General features: G+C 44.9%; 1 protein-coding gene across 1 annotated transcript in view; it reads left to right on the forward strand.

The window, feature by feature from the left end:
* The window catches only part of LOC110499334 (zinc finger matrin-type protein 4), a 161,858-nt gene that overhangs the window by 132,723 nt on the left and 10,932 nt on the right, over window positions 1-18,203 (forward strand). Inside the window, exon 6 of the mRNA XM_036956195.2 lies at window positions 10,200-10,296. Within this exon, the coding sequence (XP_036812090.1) occupies window positions 10,200-10,296 (97 nt within the window). The remainder of the gene's footprint in view (window positions 1-10,199; window positions 10,297-18,203) is intronic.

Below are 18,203 nucleotides of genomic sequence, written 5' to 3' on the forward strand. Positions count from 1 at the left end.
TGCTTGTGTGCGTGTGTGAGTGTGAGTGTGTGTGTGAGTGTGTGGGCTTGTGTGTGTGTGCTTGTGTGCGTGTGTGAGTGTGAGTGTGTGTGTGTGTCCCTAAGGACTACTAGCGGTGTTTTTGTCTTGTCATGTCTCATTCATCATCTTTATTAGCTTCACATGCAGTGCAGCTGACACACACACACACACACACCAGCGCACACACACACACACACACACACACACACACACACACACACACACCAACACACCAGCACACACATACCCACACACCAGCACACACACACACCAACATACCAACACACACACACCCACACACCAACACACACGCACACACACACACACCAACACACACACCAGCAAACACACACACACACACCAACACACACACCAACACACACACCCACACACACACACTCACACATACATACATTCTCTGTGGGTAATTAGCATGAGTACCTTATTACCTACGCACCATGGGGTCACACACTGTGTTTGTTTGTTTGTCTATTTATGAAGAGTATGTAGTCAGCTTGGGTCCATCGTACCGGAAACATGAATAAAAAATGGTAACAACCAACTTTACTGGTTTAAATAGCTGACCAATCAGCCTGTTACCAACCCTTAGTAAAAATTGTGTATGACCAGATACAATGCTATTTCACAGAGAATAAATTAACAACAGACTTTCAGCATGCTTATAAGGAAGGGCACTCAACATGCTCGACACTGACACAAATGACTGATGATTGGCTGACACAAATGACTGATGATTGGCTGAGAGAAATTGATAATTAAAAGATTGTCGGTGGCTGTTTTGTTAGACTTCATTGCGGCTTTTGACATTAACGATCATAGTCTGCTGCTGAAAAAAACATATGTGCTATGGCTTTACTTTACACCTCTGGCTATGCCAGGGCAGCTGTGTAGGCTCCGTACTTTTTTCAATCTCACTAATGACCTGCCACTAGCTCTGAGTGAAGCCCATGTGTCTATCTATGCGGATGACTCAACAATATATTTACGTCGGCTACTACAGTGAGTGGAATTACTGCAACACTTAACAAGGACTTGCTGTCAGTTTCAGAATGGCTGTCAAGAAATAAGTTGCTTCTAAATATTTCAAAAACTAAAAGTGTTGAATTTGGGACAAATCATTCACTAAACCCTGAAACCTCAACTAAATATTATAATGAATAATGAGGATTGTAAACTGTTTAGATCAAAACATATTGATGCAACAGTAGCTAAGATAGGGAGAGGTCTGTCCATAGTAAAGCACTGCACTGCCTTCATAACAACAACATCAACAAGGCAGGTCCTACAGGTCCTAGTATTGTTGCACCTGGACTACTGCCCAGTCGTATGGTCAGGTGCCACAAAGAGGGGCTTGGGAAAATTACAACTGGCCCAGAGCAGGGCACCACGGCTGACCCTTAAATGTACACATAGAGCATAAATAATATACATGTCAATCTCTCATAGCTCAAAGCAGAGGAGAGATTGTGTGTTTCCCAATATGCTTGCTGCCATGCTCCACACTCTCATGTTCCACACTCTCATGTTCCACACTCTCATGTTCCACACTCTCATGCTCCACACTCTCATGTTCCACACTCTCATGTTCCACACTCTCATGTTCCACACTCTCATGCTCCACACTCTCATGTTCCACACTCTCATGTTCCACACTCTCATGTTCCACACTCTCATGCTCCACACTCTCATGTTCCACACTCTCATGTTCCACACTCTCATGCTCCACACTCTCATGCTCCACACTCTCATGTTCCACACTCTCATGTTCCACACTCTCATGTTCCACACTCTCATGCTCCACATTCTCATGTTCCACACTCTCATGCTCCACACTCTCATGTTCCACACTCTCATGCTCCACACTCTCATGTTCCACACTCTCATGTTCCACACTCTCATGCTCCACACTCTCATGTTCCACACTCTCATGCTCCACACTCTCATGCTCCACACTCTCATGTTCCACACTCTCATGTTCCACACTCTCATGTTCCACACTCTCATGCTCCATACTCTCATGTTCCACACTCTCATGTTCCACACTCTCATGTTCCACACTCTCATGCTCCACACTCTCATGTTCCACACTCTCATGTTCCACACTCTCATGTTCCACACTCTCATGCTCCACATTCTCATGTTCCACACTCTCATGTTCCACACTCTCATGTTCCACACTCTCATGTTCCACACTCTCATGCTCCACACTCTCATGCTCCACACTCTCATGCTCCACACTCTCATGTTCCACACTCTCATGCTCCACACTCTCATGCTCCACACTCTCATGTTCCACACTCTCATGCTCCACACTCTCATGTTCCACACTCTCATGTTCCACACTCTCATGCTCCACACTCTCATGTTCCACACTCTCATGCTCCACACTCTCATGTTCCACACTCTCATGTTCCACACTCTCATGCTCCACACTCTCATGTTCCACACTCTCATGTTCCACACTCTCATGTTCCACACTCTCATGTTCCACACTCTCATGTTCCACACTCTCATGCTCCACACTCTCATGTTCCACACTCTCATGTTCCACACTCTCATGTTCCACACTCTCATGCTCCACACTCTCATGTTCCACACTCTCATGCTCCACACTCTCATGTTCCACACTCTCATGTTCCACACTCTCATGCTCCACACTCTCATGTTCCACACTCTCATGCTCCACACTCTCATGCTCCACACTCTCATGCTCCACACTCTCATGTTCCACACTCTCATGTTCCACACTCTCATGTTCCACACTCTCATGCTCCATACTCTCATGTTCCACACTCTCATGTTCCACACTCTCATGTTCCACACTCTCATGCTCCACACTCTCATGTTCCACACTCTCATGTTCCACACTCTCATGTTCCACACTCTCATGCTCCACATTCTCATGTTCCACACTCTCATGTTCGACACTCTCATGTTCCACACTCTCATGTTCCACACTCTCATGCTCCACACTCTCATGCTCCACACTCTCATGCTCCACACTCTCATGTTCCACACTCTCATGCTCCACACTCTCATGCTCCACACTCTCATGTTCCACACTCTCATGCTCCACACTCTCATGTTCCACACTCTCATGTTCCACACTCTCATGCTCCACACTCTCATGCTCCACACTCTCATGCTCCACACTCTCATGCTCCACACTCTCATGCTCCACACTCTCATGTTCCACACTCTCATGTTCCACACTCTCATGCTCCACACTCTCATGCTCCACACTCTCATGTTCCACACTCTCATGCTCCACACTCTCATGTTCCACACTCTCATGCTCCACACTCTCATGTTCCACACTCTCATGCTCCACACTCTCATGCTCCACACTCTCATGCTCCACACTCTCATGCTCCGAGTGCATGAACCTTCTTCCAGCCAGAACAATGGCAATAGAGACGAAACAAGATGTACACAAAGCAAACATTTTACTTAACAATCAGCTATAATGTAGCTAACTGTAATGATGGGGGGGGGGGGAGTTGGAAGCAGGTGCAGGTGAAACGTTTTAATAAAACAACAAAACCAAGAACACAAGGCAGGCAGTACGTAAGGCAGTACGTCGATAAACAAGAACAATACCAACTGGTGAGTGAACCTGGACAGGTGAGTGAATCTGGACTGGTTAGTGAGCCTGGACTGGTGAGTGAACCTGGACTGGTTAGTGAGCCTGGACTGGTGAGTGAACCTGGACTGGTTAGTGAGCCTGGACTGGTTAGTGAACCTGGACTGGTGAGTGAACCTGGACTGGTTAGTGAGCCTGGACTGGTGAGTGAACCTGGACTGGTTAGTGAGCCTGGACTGGTGAGTGAACCTGGACTGGTGAGTGAACCTGGACTGGTGAGTGAACCTGGACTGGTGAGTGAATCTGGACTGGTGAGTGAACCTGGACTGGTGAGTGAACCTGGACTGGTGAGTGAACCTGGACTGGTTAGTGAACCTGGACTGGTGAGTGAACCTGGACTGGTTAGTGAACCTGGACTGGTTAGTGAGCCTGGACTGGTTAGTGAGCCTGGACTGGTTAGTGAACCTGGACTGGTGAGTGAACCTGGACTGGTTAGTGAGTCTGGACTGGTGAGTGAACCTGGACTGGTTAGTGAGCCTGGACTGGTGAGTGAACCTGGACTGGTGAGTGAACCTGGACTGGTGAGTGAACCTGGACTGGTGAGTGAATCTGGACTGGTGAGTGAACCTGGACTGGTGAGTGAACCTGGACTGGTGAGTGAACCTGGACTGGTTAGTGAACCTGGACTGGTGAGTGAACCTGGACTGGTTAGTGAACCTGGACTGGTTAGTGAGCCTGGACTGGTGAGTGAACCTGGACTGGTGAGTGAACCTGGACTGGTGAGTGAACCTGGACTGGTTAGTGAGCCTGGACTGGTGAGTGAACCTGGACTGGTGAGTGAACCTGGACTGGTGAGTGAACCTGGACTGGTGAGTGAATCTGGACTGGTGAGTGAACCTGGACTGGTGAGTGAACCTGGACTGGTGAGTGAACCTGAACTGGTGAGTGAACCTGGACTGGTTAGTGAACCTGGACTGGTGAGTGAACCTGGACTGGTTAGTGAGCCTGGACTGGTGAGTGAACCTGGACTGGTGAGTGAACCTGGACTGGTGAGTGAACCTGGACTGGTGAGTGAACCTGGACTGGTTAGTGAACCTGGACTGGTTAGTGAACCTGGACTGGTGAGTGAACCTGGACTGGTGAGTGAACCTGGACTGGTGAGTGGGTGAGTGAACCTGGACTGGTTAGTGAGCCTGGACTGGTGAGTGAACCTGGACTGGTGAGTGAACCTGGACTGGTGAGTGAACCTGGCCTGGAGAGTGGGTGAGTGAACCTGGACTGGTGAGTGAACCTGGACTGGTGAGTGGGTGAGTGAACCTGGACTGGTGAGTGAACCTGGACTGGTGAGTGAACCTGGACTGGTTAGTGAACCTGGACTGGTGAATGAACCTGGACTGGTGAGTGAACCTGGACTGGTGAGTGAACCTGGACTGGTGAGTGAACCTGGACTGGTGAGTGAACCTGGACTGGTGAGTGAACCTGGAAGACTGACATATAAAAGGGAGGGAATGATGATGTAATGGAATCCAGGTGTTGATGGTTCCCAGGACCGGTGGTTAGCACTCTGGCGACGTCGTACGCCAGACGGGAGGTGCAGGAGCAGACGTGACACTAACCAGATAGTACAACAAGCAAAAAGGACCTGAAACTAATGGGTAGATGCCAATTCTTTGTGGGTAGCTAGCTAGCTAATAATTATTTGTGGCTATCTGGCTAGTTAACAGTAGTAGCTAACTAACAGTAGTAGCTAGCCAGTTAGCCCTATTGACTAACTCCATAGCTTGCGATTTATGCACACCACAGTGGGTATTGCTGGTATGTAAACATGTATTTATTCATGTATCAAGATAAAATCTTATAGTCAGGCAACATATGAGACGTGAATAGGCAACATATGAGATGTGAATAGGCAACATATGAGATGTGAATAGGCAACATGCAGTGGGGCAAAAAAGTATTTAGTCAGCCACCAATTGTGCACGTTCTCCCACTTAAAAAGATGAGAGAGGCCTGCAATTTTCATCATAGGTACACTTCAACTATGACAGACAAAATGAGAAAAAAAATCCAGAAAATCACATTTTAGGAATTTTTTATGAATTTATTTGCAAATTATGGTGGAAAATAAGTATTTGGTCAATAACAGAAGTTTATCTCAATACTTTGTTACATACCCTTTGTTGGCAATGACAGAGGTCAAACGTTTTCTGTAAGTCTTCACAAGGTTTTCACACACTGTTGTTGGTATTTTGGCCCATTCCTCCATGCAGATCTCCTCTACAGCAGTGATGTTTTGGGGCGGACTTTCAACTCCTTCCAAAGATTTTCTCTGGGGTTGAGATCTGGAGACTGGCTAGGCCACTCCAGGACCTTGAAATGCTTCTTACGAAGCCACTCCTTCGTTGCCTGGGCGGTGTGTTTGGGATCATTGTCATGCTGAAAGACCCAGCCACGTTTCATCTTCAATGCCCTTGCTGATGGAAGGAGGTTTTCACTCAAAATCTCACGATACATGGCCTCATTCATTCTTTCCTTTACACGGATCAGTCGTCCTGCTCCCTTTGCAAAAAAGCTGCCCCAAAGCATGATGTTTCCACCCCCATGTTTCACAGTAGGTATGGTGTTCTTTGGATGCAACTCAGCATTCTTTGTCCTCCAAACACGACGAGTTGAATTTTTACCAAAAAGTTATATTTTGGTTTCATCTGACCATATGACATTCTCCCAATCTTCTTCTGGTTCATCCAAATGCTCTCTAGCAAACTTCAGACGGGCCTGGACATGTACTGGCTTAAGCAGGGGGACACGTCTGGCACTGCAGGATTTGAGTCCCTGGCGGCGTAGTGTGTTACTGATGGTAGGCTTTGTTACTTTGGTCCCAGCTCTCTGCGGGTCATTCACTAGGTCCCCTCGTGTGGTTCTGGGATTTTTGCTCACCGTTCTTGTGATCATTTTGACCCCACGGGGTGAGATCTTGCGTGGAGCCCCAGATTGAGGGAGATTATCAGTGGTCTTGTTTGTCTTCCATTTCCTAATAATTGCTCCCACAGTTGATTTCTTCAAACCAAGCTGCTTACCTATTGCAGATTCAGTCTTCCCAGCCTGGTGCAGGTCTACAATTTTGTTTCTGGTGTCCTTTGACAGCTCTTTGGTCTTGGCCATAGTGGAGTTTGGAGTGTGACTGTTTGAAGTTGTGGACAGGTGTATTTTATACTGATAACAAGTTCAAACAGGTGCCATTAATACAGGTAACGAGTGGAGGACAGAGGAGCTGGTCTGGGAGGTCTGTGAGAGCCAGAAATCTTGCTTGTTTGTAGGTGACCAAATACTTATTTTCCACCATAATTTGCAAATAAATTCATTAAAAATCCTACAATGTGATTTTCTGAAATGTTTTCTTCTCATTTTGTCTGTCATAGTTGAGGTGTACCTATGATGAAAATTACAGGCCTCTCTCATATTTTTAAGTGGGAGAACTTGCACAATTGGTGGCTGACAAAATATTTTTTTTTTGCTATGAGACGTGAATAGGCAACATATGAGACGTGAATAGGCAACATATGAGACGTGAATGGGCAACATATGAGACGTGAATGGGCAACATATGAGACGTAAATAGGCAACATATGAGACGTGAATAGGCAACATATGAGACGTGAATAGGCAACAGATGAGACGTGAATAGGCAACATATGACGTGAATTGGCACCATATGAGACGTGAATAGGTAACATATGAGACGTGAATAGGCAACATATGAGATGTGAATTGGCACCATATGAGACGTGAATAGGCAACATATGAGACGTGAATACGCAACATATGAGACGTGAATAGGCAACATTTCATTTCAGACAGTGTGTATTTCCTCTTGCTTCAGTTCAAATAATGGCCGCCATTGATATCAAGAAATGTTGCGTCATATTTTACGTGGTTGTGCCATATTTCTACTGCATACTTTCCATTGAAGCGTGCATCGATGCATGCTTCAAAATATGTACAAACTGATTACGCATTCGAGAATGGACCTCCGTGCTCCGTTTTACATACTTATGATTTGGACTCATAATTTGGACTCATACTCCGACCATCCCGTGCTCTAATTTACATGCTCTTATCACGGTAGTCACTACTTGCTTTTTTAGGAAGCATTGACATGTTGAATGCACCGACCTGTCTGTTTTAACTACTAGCAGCTCAGACACCCATGCATACCCATCAAGACATGCCACCAGAGGTCTCTTCACAGTCCCCAAGTCCAGAACAGACTATGGGAGGCGCACAGTACTACATAGAGACATGACTACATGGAACTCTGTTCCACATCAAGTAACTCATGCAAGCAGTAAAATTAGATTTAAAAAAACAGATGAAAATACACCGTATGGAATAGCAAGAAATGAAGATGCGCATAACCAGGTAGAAACACACATAACATACACACTATACACACAGAACATACACACTATACACACATAACATACTGTACACACTCTACACACACACTCTACCCACACGTCACCTGGATTGTGTGTTGTAGTAGAGTAGTGCCCAGAGGGCGCACACTCAATGTCTTGTGAAATCTGTTGGACCCCAGGAAGAGTAGCTGATGCCTTGGCTGTAGCTAATGGGGATCCTTAATAAATACAAATAGAAATAAGATGAGGAAGAACAAAGGAGGATGACACCAATCATCTCCATCACACACACACACACACACACACACACACACACACACACACACACACACACACACACACTACATCAACCCTTAAGCCCAAACATTTCTCGCCAGGCTTAGTTTTGTCTTCTTAATGACAACATGTCTTCAATAGCTTCAGAAAGGGACATTAAGTGTGCGTGTGTGCGTGTGTGTGTGTGTGTGTGCACGTGTGTGCGTGCGTGTGCGTGCGTGCGTGTGTGTGTGTGTGTGTGTGTGACCACACACCAATCTGAGGGCTGTGGGATTGGATATGCTACATTATACAATCCTGGCCTCATGTCAGTAATGACCTGTCTTTCCTCCAAGAGCGGTGTGTATATTAGTACTTCATCTTTCAACATGCTTTGCCACTAACCACATTGAAAGGTCAAAGGGTCACGGAGCACATCAACAACTTGTAAATCTCACAGACAGTAATATAGTAGAGGAATGAGCACACACACACGCACATACGCAGACACGCACACCCCACAATGATTGTAGGGATGGTAAAGGCCATACATGCTTTCTTTCAATTGGTTAAAAATATTAGTTGTGAGAATAAAAGGCCAAGGACAGCAAGATATCTAGTTTTTCAGCTTAAAGACCACAGTTTACCCATGATGTTGTACAATGATTAAAAATTGATAAGTCGTCGTTTTATTCAAAGTATGATATATTTGGGCTTTATAAGTGGGAAATCTCAGACTGCCTACTAGACAGTCATTAACTATGCATGGCGTGTCTTTCCACCATGAAATGATGTGCAAAGTTATATCTGATTACATTTCTTACTAGGGCTGGGTTTTGTAAAAAAAAACTAAAGATTATCACTTACAGGGGCTAATCTCTTCCTGTTTACAACCTGTTGCTACTGTCTGTCTACCTCACTGCTGCAAAAAAATATTTTTTTCCCCTTCAGATTCCTTGGCACGCCCCTTGTTACAAATGCAGTTTTCTGGATGCGTGCAGTGCCTTGTAGATGTTACAGGCAGCTCACCATGAGATCACAACGAGACAAGACAGAGCATTTACCCAGTGATCGATTAACCCCGCTCTCACTTTCTCTTTCCCTCTCGCTCATTTTTCTCCACTCACTCCCTTTTCTTATCCTCTCGTTCATCCTCACTTTGTCTCTCACTGTCTCTCTCTCTCGCTTTCCTTTTCACCCCCCCCCTCTCTCTCTCTCTCTCTCTCTACCCATCTATATCTCATCACACTCACTCTCTCCCTATCTCTCTCTGCCCCCCCTCGCTCTCTTTTTTTTCCTCTCACTGTCTCTATCTCTCTCTCGCTATTTGTCTCTCTCTCACTGTCTCTATCTCTCTCTCGCTATCTCTCTCTCGCTGTCTCTCTCTCTCTCTCTCTCTCTCTCTCTCTCTCTCTCTCTCTGTGTCTCTCTCTCTCTCTCTCTCGCTGTCTCTATCTCCCTCTCTCGCTATCTGTCTCTCTCGCTTTCCTTTTCACCTTCCCCCCTCTCTCTCTCTACCCATTTATATCTCATCACACTCATTCTCTCCCTATCTCTCTCTGCCCCCCCTCGCTCTCTCTTTTTTTTCTCTTCATCTCTTCTTCCTCTGTCTATTTTTGTCCCTTCATTCTCGACCACCTGCAAACTGTCTAATTAGCTCACATCTGTTTCTGCGCTATTCATTTCATCACACACATGCACACACCAATCTCAGAAGCGCTGCACATGCCTGGTTCCCCCAATTCTTCCTTTATACATTAGATATGCTTCACAATGATGATGATGACGACGACAACAACGACAATGAGGAAGATGATGAGGATGAAATTGGTGATGATGGCGACAACAGTGATGTTGATGTCAACAGTGATGATCACGTCTGTGTGTTTGTCTCTCATCAGGTCTCCGCAGCAGATACTCCTGCAGTGTATGTAGTGTTGTGTTGAACTCCATTGAACAGTACCACGCACACCTCCAGGGCTCCAAGCACCAGAACAAGTAAGTTGATAACACTAACTATGGAGAGAAGTTGATAATACTAACTATGGAGAGAAGCTGATAATACTAACTATGGAGAGAAGTTGATAATACTAACTATGGAGAGAAGTTGATAATACTAACTATGGAGAGAAGTTGATAATACTAACTATGGAGAGAAGTTGATAACACTAACTATGGAGAGAAGTTGATAATACTAACTATGGAGAGAAGTTGATAATACTAACTATGGAGAGAAGTTGATAACACTATGGAGAGAAGTTGATAACACTATGGAGAGAAGTTGATAACAATAAATATGGAGAGAAGTTGATAACACTATGGAGAGATGTTGATAACACTATGGAGAGAAGTTGATAACAATAAATATGGAGAGAAGTTGATAACACTATGGAGAGATGTTGATAACACTATGGAGAGTAGTTGATAACACTATGGAGAGTAGTTGATAACACTAACTATGGAGAGAAGTTGATAATACTAACTATGGAGAGAAGTTGATAACACTAACTATGGAGAGAAGTTGATAACACTAACTATGGAGAGAAGTTGATAACACTAAATATGGAGAGAAGTTGATAACACTATGGTGAGAAGTTAATAACAATATGGAGAGATGTTGATAACACTAAGGAGAGTAGTTGATAACACTATGGAGAGAAGTTGATAACACTATGGAGAGAAGTTGATATAATTTTATTTTTTATTTTTTTATCTATTTCACTTTCTTTGGCATTGTAAACATATGTTTCACATGCCAATAAAGCCCTTTGAATTGAATGTAATTGAATTTAATTGCGAGAGAGAGAAAGCGAGACAGAGAGAGAGAGGGAGAGAGGAGGAGGAGAGCAGAGAGGAGAGAAACAGAGAGAGAAAGAAGAGAGAGAGAGAGAGGGAGAGAGGAGGAGGAGAGAAACAGAGAGAGAAAGAAGAGAGAGAGTACTAGAGTGGGAGAGAGGGGAGAGAGAAACAGAGAGGGAGGACAGAGATAAACAGAGATGAGAGGGTGAGAGGAGGGAGAGAGAGAGAGAATGAGAGAGAGAGAAAGAGAGAGAGAGAGAGAGAGAAACAGAGAGAGAGAGAGAGAGAGAGAATGAGAGAGAGAGAGAGAGAGAGAGAGAAACAGAGAGAGAGAGAGAGAGAGTGCGAGAGACAGATAGAGAGAGAGAAACAGAGAGAGGAGGGAGATAAACAGAGATGAGAGGAGGGAAAGAAAGAGAGAGAGAGAGAGAGAATGCAAGAGAGAGAGAAAGAGAGAAACAGAGAGAGGAGGGATATAAATAGAGATGAGAGGAGGGAAAGAAAGAGAGAGAAAGAGAGAGAGAGAGAGAGAGAGAAACAGAGAGAGAGCGAGAGCGAGAGCATGAGAGAGAGTCTGCAGCACCCGACCTCACTGTACTTGTTTCTGGTCAAATTTCTGCTGTTTGCTGATGATCTGGTGCTTCTGTCCTGAACCAAGGAGGGCCTACAGCAGCACCCAAATCTTTTACACAGATTCTGCCAGACCTGGGCCCTGACAGACCTGGGCCCTGACAGTAAATCTCAGTAAGACAAAAGTAATGGTGTTCCAAAAAAGCTCTAGTTGCAGGACCACAAGTACAAATTCCATCTAGACACTGTTGCCCTAGAGCTCACAAAAAAACTGTACATACCTCGCCCTAAACATCAGCGCCACCAAAGCTGTGAACAACCTGAGAGACAAGGCAAGAAGGGCCATCTATGCCATCAAAAGGAACATAAAATTCATCATATCAATTAGGATCTGGCTAAAAATACTTGAATCAGTTATAGAACCCATTGTCCTTTATGGTTGTGAGGTCTGCAGAGCAGAATTAGGCCGATACCCACTAATTTTCAAAGTCCAGAAAAGAGCTGTTAAATTCTACAACCCCCGAAAAGGTAGCGATTCCCAAACCTCCCATAACAAAGCCATCACCGACAGAGAGATGAATCTGGAGAAGAGTCCCCTAAGCAAGCTGGTCCTGGGGCTCTGTTCACAAACACAAACACACCCTACAGAGCCCCAGGACAGCAACACAATTAGACCCAAGCAAATCATGAGAAAACAAAACACTCACGCGGTTCTGCATCCTCCCACTGAGAGTTGCTCAGCAACATGTTGCCTGTCAAGGAAGAATTGATCTATGTGTGTGTGTGTGTGTGTGTGTGTGTGTGTGTGTGTGTGTGTGTGTGTGTGTGTGCAAATGCTTTACATTTGTGTGTGTATAATGATACTGTCTTGAACAGACCAATTCCATACAGTAGACTATAAAATCGTTCCATAGCTGGTAAATGAAGTAAGAGGGGATTTATCTGCAGAGACAAACAAGCACTAATGTGAGAGAAATTGATTTCTGGAGGCCGGAAAAGATAATGATAGTAGTCTAATATAAGACATGAATTCATTATGAACTCAGCTGTGACTGTGGTTGGAGGCAGTGTGTGTGTGTGTGTGTGTGTGTGTGTGTGTGTGTGTGTGTGTGTGTGTGTGTGTGTGTGTGTGTGTGGATGTGTTTAACTATACTTAACTATACAACATTTGACCAACTGGGGACATTTTGTTAGTCCCCACAAGGTAAAATTCAAGTTCCAAGGGGTCTAGGGTTAAGTTTAGAATTAGTGTTAGGGTTAGAATAGGAGCTAGGGTTAGAATTAGGTTTAGGGTTAGGAGCTAGGTTTAGAGTTAGGGTTAGGGTTAGGAGTTAGGAGTTAGGGTTAGGAGCTAGGGTTTGTTTTAGGGTTAGGGTTAGGAGCTAGGGTTAGATTTAGGGTTAGGGTTAACATTAGATTTTCATTAGGATTTTGAATGGGACTGAATTAGTTACACATGTCTGTGTGTGCATGCATGCATGTTTGTAGTTTGAGGTAGTATCCCTAATGATGTATAAAGTGATGGGAATGAAAGGCCTTTCAAAGACAGCTCTTTCATGGTGGCTTTTGGGGAGAGTTGGATCGACTTTGTCTTAAATGTCTGAGTAGATTCTCCAGCTCACGTCGCTGTCATGATGAATTATGGAATTGGTGGTGCCAGCCAAACTCCCTGTGACAGTTTAACTACCTCTCGCAGACAGAGAGGGGAAGAAAGAGGAAGACAGAGAGGGGAGGAAAGAGGAAGATAGAGAGGGGAGGAAAGAGGAAGACAGAGAGGGGAGGAAAGAGGAAGACAGAGAGGGGAAGAAAGAGGAAGACAGAGAGGGGAGGAAAGAGGAAGACTGAGAGGGGAAGAAAGAGGAAGACAGAGAGGGGAGGAAAGAGGAAGACAGAGAGGGGAGGAAAGAGGAAGACAGAGAGGGGGAGAAAGAGGAAGATGGAGAGGGGAGGAAAGAGGAAGACTGAGAGGGGAAGAAAGAGGAAGACAGAGAGGGGAAGAAAGAGGAAGACAGAGAGGGGAGGAAAGAGGAAGACAGAGGGGGAGGAAAGAGGAAGACAGAGATGGGAAGAAATAGGAAGACAGAGAGGGGAGGAAAGAGGAGGACTGAGAGGGGAAGAAAGAGGAAGACAGAGAGGGGAAGAAAGCGGAAGACTGAGAGGGGAGGAAAGAGGAAGACAGAGAGGGGAGGAAAGAGGAAGACTGAGCGTGGAGGAAAGAGGAAGACAGAGAGGGGAGGAAAGAGGAAGACAGAGAGGGGAAGAAAGAGGAAGACAGAGGGGAAGAAAGAGGACGACAGAGAGGCGAAGTAAGAGGAAGACGGAGAGGGGAAGAAAGAGGAAAACAGAGAGGGGAGGAAAGAGGAAGACTGAGAGGGGAAGAAAGAGGAAGACAGAGAGGGGAGGAAAGAGGAAGACAGAGAGGGGAGGAAAGAGGAAGACAGAGAGGGGAAGAAATAGGAAGGCAGAGAGTGGAGGAAAGAGGAAGACAGAGAGGGGAGGAAAGAGGAAGACAGAGAGGGGAAGAAAGAGGAAGACAGAGAGGGGAGGAAAGTGGAAGACTGAAAGGGGAAGAAAGAGGAAGACAGAGAGGGGAGGAAAGAGGAAGACAGAGAGGGGAGGAAAGAGGAAGACAGAGAGGGGAAGAAAGAGGAAGACGGAGAGGGGAGGAAAGAGGAAGACTGAGAGGGGAAGAAAGAGGAAGACAGAGAGGGGAAGAAAGAGGAAGATAGAGAGGGGAGGAAAGAGGAAGACAGAGAGGCGAAGTAAGAGGAGGACAGAGAGGGGAGGAAAGAGGAAGACAGAGAGGGGAAGAAATAGGAAGACAGAGAGGGGAGGAAAGAGGAAGACAGAGAGGGGAGGAAAGAGGAAGACAGAGAGGGGAAGAAAGAGGAAGACAGAGAGGGGAGGAAAGAGGAAGACAGAGAGGGGAAGAAAGAGAAAGACAGAGAGGGGAAGAAATAGGAAGACAGAGAGGGGAAGAAAGAGGAAGACAGAGGGGAGGAAAGAGGAAGACAGAGAGGGAAAGAAAGAGGAAGACAGAGAGGCGAAGAAAGAGGAGGACAGAGAGGGGAGGACAGAGGAAGACAGAGAGGGGAAGAAAGAGGAAGACAGAGAGGGGAGGAAAGAGGAAGACAGAGAGGGGAGGAGTTGGGGATGGAGGGATGGAGAGGATGGAGGGAGGGTGGTGGTGCAAAAGGGAGTGGGAGGAGTAGGGCCTGGAATTCCCAGCCATATTATCCTGATACTTAGGTGTCGATACGATATATTTTGTGAATCTCACGATTTATTGTATTGTGATTCGATACTGTGATTTTATTGCGATTCAATGTTTCCGACATATTGCTCACCATATGTCTGCTGCAGAAGAACAAGAGACAGTCATGAAAATAAAAGTGCTGAAGAAAATTGGCTCCCTATTTAAAAAGAAGACGAAGAACAAGCTATGAAGGAATAATATTGTTTTGATGCAGGTACAGACAACGACCGCAAAAATAATATTACGATATTGTCAAAACGATACAATAATAAAAAATGATATCTTGATATGTGGCTGTATAAATAAAATCCCCTGTAGGAGGGAGTGATGGAACGAGGGGGGTGGAGTGGAGTGAAAGAGAGACAGAGAGAGAAGAGAGAGAGAGAGACAAACACAAACACACCCCACAGAGCCCCAGGACAACAGCACAATTAGACCCAACCAAATCATGAGAAAACAAAAAGATAATTACTTGACACATTGGAAAGAATTAACAAAAAAAACAGAGCAAACTAGAATGCTTTGGCCCTAAACAGAGAGTACACAGTGGCAGAATACCTGACCACTGTGACCACAATTTTGATAAACTCCCATATCTACTGGGTGAAATTCCACAGTGTGCCATCACAGCAGCAAGATTTGTGACCTGTTGCCACAAGAAAAGGGCAACCAGTGAAGAACAAACACCATTGTAAATACAACCCATATTTATGCTTATTTATTTTCCCTTGTGTACCCTTAACCATTTGTACATCGTTGCAACACTGTATATATACTGTACGTAATATGACATTTGTAATGTCTTTATTGTTTTGAAACTTCTGTATGTGTAATGTTTACTGTTCATTTTTATTGTTTATTTCACTTTTGTATATTATCTACCTCACTTGCTTTGGCAATGTTAACAGAGAGAAGAGAGAGAAGAGAAAGGCCGAGAGAGAGAGAGTAGAGAGAGAGAGAGAAGAGAGAGTAGAGAGAGAGAGAGAGAGAAGAGAGAGTAGAGAGACAGAGAGAAGAGAGAGAGAGAAGAGAGAGTAGAGAGAAGAGAGAGTAGAGAGACAGAAAGAGAGAGAGAAGAGAGAGTAGAGAGAGAGAAGAGAGAGTAGAGAGAGAGCGAGAGAGAGACAGAAAGAAGAGAGAGTAGAGAGAGAGAGAGAGAAGAGAGAGTAGAGAGAAGAGAGAAGAGAGAGAGAGAGAGAAGAGAGATTAGAGAGACAGAGAGAAGAGAGAGAGTAGAGAAAGAGAGAGAGAAGAGAGATTAGAGAGACAGAGAGAAGAGAGAGTAGAGAGAGAGAGAGAGAAGAGAGAGTAGAGAGAAAAGAGAAGAGAGAGAGAGAAGAGAGATTAGAGAGACAGAGAGAAGAGAGAGAGTAGAGAAAGAGAGAGAAGAGGGAGTAGAGAGACAGAGAGAAGAGAGAGAGAAGAGAGAGTAGAGAGAAGAGAGAGAGAGAAGAGAGAGTAGAGAGACAGAAAGAGAGAGAGAAGAGAGAGTAGAGAGAGAGAAGAGAGAGTAGAGAGAGAGCGAGAGAGAGACAGAAAGAAGAGAGAGTAGAGAGAGAGAAAGAAGAGAGAGAGTGGAAAAGGGAATGGGGGTAGAAAGAAGAGGAGTAGAAGAAGGGGCTGTGAGGGGGGATGGACCTATGAGATTAGCCCAATGTGATTTGCAACGGAGGTCTGTCGATCACTGAGAGAGGAGATGACAGGACTTCTGTACACACACACACACACACCCCAGACACTATCTGTAATTGAGGTCTATAGATCACAGTGAAAGATGATGACACCACTTTCAACTTTACTCTGTCAATCTGCTAGTTAGCACTCAGTACAGCAGATTTACACTGTCCAGAAATAGAGAGAGAAAGAGAGACAGAGAAAGAATTCACAAAAACTGAGCAAACTAGAATGATGTTTGGGCCTAAACAGAGAGTACACAGTGGCAGAATATTTGACCACTGTGACTGACCCAAACTTAAGGAAAGCTTTGACTATGTACGGACTCAGTGAGCATAGCCTTGCTATTGAGAAAGGCCGTCGTAGGCAGACCTGGCTCTCAAGAGAAGACAGGCAATGTGCACACTACCCACAAAATGAGGTGGAAACTGAGCTGCACTTCCTAACTTCCTGCCAAATGTATGATGACCATATTAGAGACACATATTTCCCTCAGATTACACAGATCCACAAAGAATTCGAAAACAAACGCTATTTTGATAAACTCCCATATCTCCTGGGTGAAATACCACAGTGTGCCGTCACAGCAGCAAGATTTGTGACCTGTTGCCACAAGAAACACCATTGTAAATACAACCCATATTTATGTTTATTTATTTTCCCTTTTGTACTTTAATCATTTGCACATCGTTACAACACTGTATATATACTGTACGTAATATGACATTTGAAATGTCTTTATTCTTTTGGAACTTCTGTGAGTGTAATGTTTACTGTTCATTATTGTTAATTTCACTTTTGTTTATGATCTACTTCACTTGCTTTGGCAATGTTAACATATGTTTCCCATGCCAATAAAGCCCCTTTATTTAATTGAGAGAGAGACAGAGACAGAGACAGAGACAGAGACAGTGGAGAGACAGGGAGACAGAGAGAGAGAGAGAGAGAGAGAGAGAGAGAGAGAGAGAGAGAAATTAAGGGCTAAGGAGAGCGAGAGAGGGAGAGAGAGAGAGAGACAGAGAATGGAGAGAGAGAGAGAGAGACAGAGACAGAAAGTGGAGAGAGAGAGAGAGACAGAGAGAGTGAGAGAGGGAGAGAGATAGAGAGAAATGAAGGGCTAAGGAGAGAGAGAGAGAGAGAGAAATTAAGGGCTAAGGAGAGAGAGAGCGAGATAGAGAGAAATGAAGGGCTAAGGAGAGAGACAAAGGGAGAGAGAGAGAGACAGAGAGAGAGAGAGAGAGAAATGAAGGGCTAAGGAGAGAGACAGAGAGAGAGACAGAGAGAGAGAAATGAAGGGCTAAGGAGAGAGACAGAGAGAGAGACAGAGAGAGAGAGAGACAGAGAGAGAGAGAGAGAGAGAGAAATGAAGGGCTAAGGAGAGAGGTGGAAAAATAGAGGTGGAGCGGAAGAGAGAAAGGTGGTAAAATATTAAAGGAGCAGGACAGAGAGATTGAGGGAAAAGGTAGAGAGGGGGGTGGGTGTGAGACCAATAGAATGAGAGGGGTAGAGTTATGGAGAAGAGGGAGGGAGTTGTATGAAGCAGGCTGTGTGTTAAGGGTGTGTGTATTGATGAAGAGTAATCACCAGTCACTGTAAGCGTGTTTAG

The sequence above is a fragment of the Oncorhynchus mykiss genome, chromosome 20, assembly GCF_057628025.1.
Source record: "Oncorhynchus mykiss isolate SJ-2025 chromosome 20, ASM5762802v1, whole genome shotgun sequence".
In the NCBI taxonomy this organism is placed as follows: Eukaryota; Metazoa; Chordata; class Actinopteri; order Salmoniformes; family Salmonidae; genus Oncorhynchus; species Oncorhynchus mykiss.